This window comes from Arachis hypogaea, chromosome 16 (genome assembly GCF_003086295.3).
Source record: "Arachis hypogaea cultivar Tifrunner chromosome 16, arahy.Tifrunner.gnm2.J5K5, whole genome shotgun sequence".
Taxonomy (NCBI): domain Eukaryota; kingdom Viridiplantae; phylum Streptophyta; class Magnoliopsida; order Fabales; family Fabaceae; genus Arachis; species Arachis hypogaea.
The window spans coordinates 25,110,000-25,119,482 of record NC_092051.1 but is presented as its reverse complement, the minus strand read 5'-3'; the positions used below and the strand labels follow the sequence as shown (position 1 = coordinate 25,119,482).

The 9,483-nt window shown below is 32.2% G+C and overlaps 1 protein-coding gene across 4 annotated transcripts; it reads right to left on the bottom strand.

Annotated features, from left to right (window-relative positions):
• Positions 1-479: 479 nt before the first annotated feature.
• On the bottom strand, positions 480-3,346 carry LOC112758586 (B3 domain-containing transcription factor NGA1). Of its 4 annotated transcripts, none has more exons than XM_025807293.3 (4): positions 2,839-3,048; positions 2,616-2,711; positions 2,234-2,408; positions 480-2,148 (listed from the first exon to the last, which is right to left on the bottom strand). In XM_025807293.3, exons 3-4 carry the CDS (start codon positions 2,355-2,357, stop codon positions 950-952), a joined length of 1,323 nt encoding a protein of 440 aa, XP_025663078.1. In that variant the 5' UTR covers positions 2,358-2,408; positions 2,616-2,711; positions 2,839-3,048; the 3' UTR covers positions 480-949. The 4 variants fall into 4 exon arrangements, with proteins under 4 accessions (XP_025663078.1, XP_072076191.1, XP_025663077.1 ...); XM_072220090.1 differs by having other exon boundaries at positions 2,607-2,711; positions 2,839-2,955; XM_025807292.3 differs by having other exon boundaries at positions 2,616-3,346.
• Positions 3,347-9,483: the final 6,137 nt, after the last annotated feature.

Below are 9,483 nucleotides of genomic sequence, written 5' to 3'. Positions count from 1 at the left end.
GAGAAGAAAAGGAAGTAACAAAGGGGATAGAAGATCGAAGAGAGGAGGAGAAAAAGAAGAGGGGGGGGGGTGTACTAGTTGTTAATAAATGATATATATGTATAGTGTATAGCTAAGCAGAAATAATAAAGTAACTATAATAGTCCAAATGGCGAGGATCATGATTCATGAATGAATAACAACATAACCAATAAAAATTCACCTTTTTTACAGCTGTACAACTTCATTATATTCCAGGCTTTGGCTGCAAAGCTAAAATGCGAAACTAAGCAGCGCCAGCACTGTTCAACCCCCGCGCGCGCCCAACAAGCCTAACAGAAAGATTAGACCAAAGAAAGAAGATAGAAAGCAACAAGGCAAGCTTTTCTGTGTAGCATTCAATGCAATGTGAGAGAAATTAAATAAGCACGCTAGCTTGCTAGTATTGAATTGAATGTTGATACAATAATCTAATAATATAGAAGGGGACAAAAACCATATATACCATGAGAGAAATATATATATAAATAAAACATCTGTATTGTATTATACACAATTGAAAGGACTAATGTTTTCGTTTTCTTTCTTTCTTTCTTTCTTTCTTCAGTCTCTTGGCTATGAAACGAGAATCCCCTTTCTAGCTTCATCAAGAGTCAAATTCCGCAGCTAATTGAAGCTTGATGAGCAGTTTAAGGCGTGCTAAAAAGTTTAAATAAATGGCAAACACTAGTTACTGATCAAAAGAAGGAGAGGAAGAAAGTTTGCGAGCTGCTACTCTTTCTTCATCATTTGTGGTCTGCAGCTGCTGATGAGATAGAGAAGGCCGGCCAGGAAAGAAGCTAATTAAGAAACTAACAATAATAATAAAAATGCCTGCAAAGGAAAGCCAAGCTCTAGCCAAACTAATTATTATTATTAATATTATTATGTGGCTCTTCCAATTAGTGGACCTCTGATCTGATGATGAAGATCAATGCCGGTGGTGGTGATGGTATTGCAAAGAGGGATCCAAATCAAAAAGTACAGAAGGAGTAGTAGTAGTAGTATCCCCTCTCTGATCCCCAAACCTGCTTGACGATGGTAATGAACTAGACATTGCCACATGCGAGTGATCTTCAGCTGGAGAAGAAGAAGAAGAAGAAGCACATTCCATGTTGACCCCAAATAGCCTCAGCCGTTTTCCTGCGGTATTAGTACTGTCAAAGTTACTACTATTAGGCACCACACCATGTTGATGTTGCTGTTGTTGATGATGATGATGAGCAACCGGCACAGAATCAATGATCATGGGGGCAATAGCAGTCCCTCTCTCCTGATGCAAGTTGGGGTCAACAATTGACATTGAGGGGGGTGACCTCAGGTAATAGAGAGGTCCAGGAGATCCGGAATTCAGCTGCTGATCATTGTAACCGCTGAGAAGATGATGACTTGTTCCAGTTGCAGCACCTGGATGATGATGAAAGCCATACATATGGGTGTTGTAATTAGTAGCGAGGGGGTGGTGCTGATGATGATGAAAGTGATGGTGGCGAGGAGGAGGCGTGGGAGAAGGCAGAGAGTAGAACCTGCCGCCGGCGCCCCATGTGATGGCGGCGGAGTAGTGGTTAGGAAGGAAGAAAGGGGAGATGAGGGAGGCGGAAGGGTCAGGAGGGGGATGGTCGGGCCTGCGCCTCCAGTCAATGTACAGCCTGTGTCTATAGAGTTCCCCGAGGCCACGGTGGAAGGAGACAATGTCGCCGGCGTCGAGCTTCTTCTCCTTAACGAAGCGGCTCCAGCCTTTGGTCATGACATAGCTCTGGCTGCTGTTCCAGTAGGAGTATCTGAAGCGCCACAGCTTGCCGTTCCTGTCCTCGAAGTTGAGGAGAAGCCCCTTGTCGTTGGAGGATGAGTCCAATGGAAAGTACTTCTCCGCGTGCTGCTTCGGTATCACTAGCCTGTTCAGCTTCCCTACGTCGCTTGGGGTCACCACTTTGTCGAACATGTGCTCTTTCTCCACCGCCTCCGATGATGATGATGAGCAAGAACCAACCATTCCTCCTCCTCCTCCTCCTTGCTGCCAATTCCGATCGTCCTTGCTGCTCCCGCTCCCTAGTGACAACTCCATCAAATCTAGCTGCTTCCGCTGACTGAAATTGGGAGCTACTGCTGTATCTTGCTGCTGCTGTAACCCTAATAATCCCCATACCATCATGAATTGTGAGAATTCATTTTGTTATGATTGCAACAACCACAAAGAGAAGAAAATAGTGCTTACTGTTTCCGCTGCTGTTGGTTTCTTGTCTTGTGTTTGGAATTGGGATGATTTCCGCTGCTTCGTCTTCCTCCTCCTCCTCCTCCTCTTCTCTGCTATCGGAATATCCTTTCACTTCTTCTTCCATCACTAAACCCCACCTTAGCTAATTAATAATAATCTCCCTAGCTCCCTCCCTCTGGATCTCGCAAAACAAAATAGGAATTCATTCATACATACATACGTGCGTTATGAATTGACCAAGATTATTAGAATCAAAATTAACATAAAAGAAAACAAAGGGATCAAAGTGGAAAGTATGGAGAATGAAACATAGAAGATTATAATAAGGTGAAATAAAAGCTTGGGAGTAGGAGGAGGAAGAGGAAGAAGGTACATATGTTACCGAAGCGAGCAGGGTGAATATGATGATGAGCAGAGGTCAGATTAGAAGGTTGTTTGAGGCGGAGGAGGAGGAGGAGGAGGAGAGGAGTTCATAACCCTAAAGAAATTGGAAGAGAATCCAGTTGAAGAAGGAGGGGGTCAAGTAAGTAGTTGTTGTAGTTGACCTACACACATACATGCTCAGTTCATCAGAGGGAACGAGAAGAACAAGTATAGTTACTTACCTCAGAAGACGAAGGAAGGAAGTAGCTAGGAAAAATAAAAAAGGAGGTAGAAATGATGTTGAAGCCAGTTTTATTGTTGGAATTGGGAGAGAGAGAGAGAAAAGAAGGGGGAGGAGGGATTACTACACTTACGTTGGATGGGGGCCCATGAATAATAATGTGGGTATTGTGATCATGTGAGCAAGTTGTCGTTTTCATCATATTTGGTATAATTTCTGTACAACATAACGTTCCGCCTTATTGTGACCAAAAGGCCAGTTGTTCCAGAAGCAACGCAACCAGCCAGTTAAGTGGAAAGACTGATAGGGAGGGCGAGCGCGGTTGTGGCTATTAGAGAAGGGAAGGGGATGGGATGAGATGGAGTTGAGGAAGTGTGTACATACAGTTACAGTGTTAGGTTGTTTTGAGTTATTTTCTTGACTTTTTGGTGTTTATGTGTGCGCTGTGCTCTATAATGGTCCCGACCGCAAACAACCCAAAGCTGCAGGCGCCCCTCCTCCCACTCTCCACATTCCTGTTAGCCAATTACACATTATATAGACTAGCTTTCTATATATGCCTTACTTTTCTCTATCTCTCTTTTACTCTTTTATATGCTTTTATTTTCACAATTACAAGCAAGTGATTAATAGAAATCTTTTTATATTATATATATATATATATATATACAAACATCATTTTAGTTTCTTTATTACATATATTATATACAATTTTACCACAAATTTAAAAAACAATAAAAAATTAATACAAATGATCTTATTTTATATTTTTATTATCATTTAAAATAATTAAACACTATTAGATGTAATAAATATATAATTATAAATATTACTTACATAATATTATAAATAATAAATTAAATAAAAAAACTTTATATTATTCTCTCCCTAATATTATTGTAACTTTACCAATCCACCTCTTTTCCTCCATTTTAAACTCTTAATTAAAGATATGTCTTGATTGCCATATATAGTTTCTTCTTTAAATTATCAAAAACTAAAATATTTTCATTTGAATGGCTCTACCAATATTATTTAGACATATTTTCCTAGTTAATTAGTATTTATATAGATATAGATAAATACCTACATATTATATATTAAAAATATTATCTGTATACTAAAAATTAATATTAAATTAATTATTATAAATATATATAATTTATTTTATTTTTAATATATATTTTATATTTTAATATTATTTTACTTAATAATTTATTTTAGTGATTAATTTTAATGTTAATTTAACATAGTTTATTATATATTAACATATTATTTATTCAAAACATTATCCATCTACACGAGAAACCTAGAACCAGCATTATATATTATTTCTTGCATTGTAATTCATTCTTTATTATTTATGTCAACTTTTCACTACCTTGATTAAATTGGTGGTAAATAGTGGTAAAAATAATCAAACATACAGTTTCATGCAGTTTTTCAGTGAGGTAATTAGAAAATATAGATAAATAATGTGAATATTGAACTAAAAAATTAAATTAATTATTTTTAATTTTATTTTAAATTTAAATTATTAGAATTATTAGCTAACGTAACTTTTTCGTAATATACTGTCACATCACGTTTTCATTTCATCTCAATTCTCTTTCTCTTTCACCCACATCGTATGGTCCTCCCCTCAACACCATCAAAATCACCTCTGCCACCACTAGTCACCATTATCACCGAATCATACCTCTTTTTTCTAACAACTACCTCTCTCAACCCTGACCTTCACTCCTCCCGTTCAGTGTTTCTGCTAAGATTTTCGTCGTCTCTGTCTTTGTCTACGCTTGCAGATTAGCCTTTTTGGTCGTGCTCTGCCATGCTCTCTGATCGGTCTCCATCGCTTCCACCTTTAATCTGTCATGCTCTGCATCTTTTGGTTCCCTCCGTTCGGTGGTGATGATGATTTCGACAAAGGCGAGGGGCGATAACGGAAATGGTGAAACGACAGAGGTGGATCACAACTCCTCCTCCTCCACTCACACCGTACGGTCTTCCCTATGCGATGGATGGTCATTTTAATAGGTATTCGAATGATTATTTTAATTCTTACGTGAATGGTTATTTGATTGGAATAAGTTTAGTTAAATACAATTAAAATATGTTGGATGTTTAATTTATTAGGTACGCGGATGATTATTTTTTTTCTTAAGTGGATGGTTATCCTTAAGTGCCGATGAGAGTCTTTGTTGACGAACCAGGGACGGTGAGGAAGATCCCGGCAGTGATAATGGGGACTGATTGGCGACCAAGCAACGGCGTGAAGAACCCAGGAGACGATGATTATGTCCAGTGAGGGAGAGAGACGTTGGCGAAAGGGGATAGTTGGTGAGGCAGCGACAGGATTTGAGGAAAAAAAATGGTATTTTGGTAAATTAGGGTATAATGAACAGTTAAAATTTTTTAATTAATGAATAAAATTTTTTGGTTGAATAATTTGAATTGAGTTTTTTTTTTTTTTTATTGGACCAAATTCCTAGTTCGTTGTTCATATTGTTCAGTTTTTTCGTTGTCTACCTAGCAGAGTCGGTAACTATATTATTGATAAGAGATGCGTGATTTATAATAAAAGTACCACATTTAATATCAAAATTATTAGTTAATATTATGTTAAATATATACTAATGTATTAATATACAAGTCAAAATAATAATTATTGACTTAACATATGTATAAAGTTACATACATCGAATAATATTATAGAGATAATAACTTAAAAGTTATATTATTTAATTTAATATTTTTAATTTATTATTCTAACAGTAATTAAATAATTTAAAATAAAAATTTAATATAAAACAAAATAATATTATATATATAATTGCACATGAAAAATATTAGAGAAATAACAACTTAAAATTTATATTATTTAATTTAATATTTATAATTTTTTATATGTGATATTTATAATTATATATTTATTATATTTAAAATTATCAAATTATTCTAAGAGTGATTAATAAATTTAAAATAAAATAACTTTCAATATTTTAGATTAAATTTTTTATTATCTTTCAAACATTTTTTTACACATTATTATTAATTGTGTTGAACTTCAGATAATTAACTATTATTGTGTCTTAAGAAAATAAAAGAAGTTGGAGTATATTGTGAAACTTGCGAATATATATAAGGAAAAAATTTAAGAACAATTTATTGTTTTTTTTATCAGTACTTCCAATCATTATGATTTATGAAATTATTTTAATTTAATAATTTAAAAATCTATTTTTAATTCAAATTTTTAAATATTATTTATTGACTAAAAATAATAAATTTTTATAATACTCTAATATTTTTCTATATATAAATCAACCGTGTACCATGTACAAGAGGTCAGGAGGGGAAAAACCAAAAAAGATAATATTAAAACAATTATTTATTTATTTTTAACCAATACTTCCAATCATAATTTCAATTATTTCAATTTAATAATTTAAAAATATATTTTTAATTTAAAATTTTAAATATTATTAATCGACCAAAAGTTTACCAAAAGTGATAAACTTTCATAACACTGTAATATTTCGGGTAATGCTAGGTAGACAAAAAAAACAGTCAAAACTTGTCTTATTTAGCATTAATTAATTATCGTAGTAATTAATGAATACTAAATAAGACAAGTTATAACTGTTTTTGGCTGATTTTCTTTGGTTACCAAACATTTCCGAATATTTCTCTATATATAAATCAACCGCACCGTGGACAAGAGGCCAGGAGGGGAAGAATCGAACCAAGAAATATAATATTAAAGAAACTATTCAACTAAAAGAATTTTTTTTGCTCTCTTACATGATATAAAATTGTTATTGTACATTTAATAATAATCACTTTTTTTTAGTTACCAGTAAGGCATTTTGCTTAGCCTTGTATATACATTATGTATTTATGTAGTATGTAAATCAAATAATATAAGAGTTTCATTAATATGTGATTTAATAAATTTATTAATTGGGAAACTTTTATTAAAAAATAAATTTTAATTTTAATATACCACCCGTAAACATGCATTTAATTACATATTGTCACATTATCAAAAATAATAATTTTTTTTATTAATAGCGTGAATAGTTATCTAACAAAATAAATATAGTTGAAAAAGTGTGTAAAACGGTTTATATTATCAGTGTATCAAAATTAAACTCTAAAAATATAAATTTTAATTTTTTAATATATTTTTATTATTTATTAAAATAAAAATTAAAAATTCTATTAATATAATAATCTGGTGTCTGTTAACTAAACTTAACAACATTGCAACCTAAAATTTCGTTACAGACACAGACATATCACATATGTACATGACAACCCTTCTCTTCTTTGAATCAATAGATGTTTGCATTAAAGAAATGTATATATAATGATAATGTTCTATATATAGTCTTCTTGGAAGACTACACACACCTTGAATTATGGTCCCCAGAAGTCGTAGTCATTAAGAACGTGGATAACTTAGCGGTCATTCGCAGAAAGTAGAAACAATTGAAATAGCATGAGATAGAATATCTCTTTACTATTGAACAACAAGTTAAATATATATAGACGGCCTATTTATTATTAATAGCGGTGACTTAAAATTGCTGGTTTACAAGGAATCTCCATAATCTATTAGTTTTCTTTATTTTATGTTTAAGTTTAATCTTAAAAGTGACACATATTCTTCAAAAAGATTTATATTAATAAAAAATAACCCTAATAATGAACCGGGGCGTGACAATAGAGCGATTTGTTTGGTTAGGACGGTGATGTAAAGTTGCAAAAAGTAAACTGTGTGAGGAATAATTACTGTTTAAGCACAGTATTACTATTATGTTTGTTTGTATATAGTATATGCAGAGATGAAACAGCTAGTGAAACAGTAGTGTACGGCATGGCATGCATATATTGTATCTCGATCGACCATTACTTGTTCTTTTTCATTATGTTTCTAAAAAGAAGAAAGAAAACACACATAGCCATGATCCCCCCTTGTGAGATTATATATATAGTTATTTAATTTAGTGCTCTTGTACGTAGCACTGCATTAAATATTTCAACACTGTTGTTGTGTATGTGTAATTAATTAAATTCATATCTTAGCAAGCTTGCTGCTGCTACTACTGCTGCTGGTATATATATGTATATGTATGTATATGTTTATGAGTACTGAGTAGTAAGCATCACAATATAAGTGGTCCAGCATGAATGATGTATTCGGCCATAAATTATTATACATTTGCTTGTATAGACAAGCAAATAAAAAGATTAACATTGTCATACTCAAGTTGTATATGAGAGATACAAACAAATAAAAGTGGGATCAACACAAGTTGATTAATGAGGAATGCTGTCTAGTCACATTCCAATTACAATTCTATATATGCACTGCCCTGCCCCCCTCTCTCTCATTTCCTTTATTATTGTCTCTTTGGGAAGTTGGAACTCACTCTCGTGCTGCATATACTACTACCTACTTGATGAGTTTATGCTAGCTATGCATCCCTCACTTCTCTCTTATGCCTAGCTTCAAAATAGTAACAATTATTCGACTTGGATTCGTGGAGTGGTCAACTCATCACTTATATGCTTAACCAATTGTCAGAACTCAAAAGTTCAAATCATATTTTATATATATAATAATTTATTAGTTAATAACATATTTTTAAATAAAACTCTAATATCCAACAAATTCGTCATTAACCTGTTAGATTTGATGATAATAAAAAAATAATAACAATTATATGAGGAGAGGGTAGTCTTGTCATTAACTACATATATGTTACTAGTTCCTTAATTATAGTTAGTTATTAATTAGTTAAGAAGAACAATTACATGAGGAGATCGAATAGATCTAGAGAACAACGCGTGAAAGAAGACCGATTTATTGGATTTCCTTCTTTGATTTCTTGCTTTCATTTAATGATGGATCGGACAATTCGTTCTAGGCATGCGAATTGCAATTAGAAAGCGATATGAAATCCAAATTCATCACTGATATGATGAAACCATTCAATAATGCCAAAGACAATCTAAAGATGGAAATGTATTTCATGCCAAAAACAATGAGTTAAAAGTGACTTATTCTGTTATTCATTATGTTACAAATCATATGCATGATATCCATTTTATATATATACTTCAATTCTTCTGTGTAATATTAGTTAAATATAGCATTTTTCTTTTTTCTTTCATTCCTTAATTATTTTAATTAAATTGATGATAGCAATGGACAAACAGTCGGTAAGGAACACTTACCAAAAAATGTCACAACCAAGGTTTCCTTAAATTATTACAGTTGCAATTACTGTGATTGCATTGGGGACATACAGATCTCTCTGATGTGTGTTGCAGCTGTTGTGGTGTGAAATTTTAGAAAATACTGTCAACTCCTTTTTTTTTTTATCGTAATTAAAAAATAAATTTATTTATTTTGTATCTTAAGAACACATATTAAAACTATAAATTAAAATTTTTTATTAAAATATAAAAAATTAAAATTTTTTATTAATAATAAATTTATCGTCTGTCTTAAAGAAGTATATTACACCTTTAAAAAAAAAATAAATTTTAAAGAAGAAGCACTTTATTATAGTACTACTTGTTCAGATTATTATTTATCAAAATATTTTTATATATTAGGTATTTTTTAAAAAAAATT

Coding starts and splice junctions, on each gene's coding strand:
- LOC112758586 (XM_025807292.3), bottom strand. CDS start 2,357: ATGGAAGAAGAAGTGAAAGGATATTCCGATAGCAGAGAAGAGGAGGAG. Junction 2,149..2,233: donor AACCAACAGCAGCGGAAACA/GTAAGCACTATT, acceptor GGGGATTATTAG/GGTTACAGCAGCAGCAAGAT.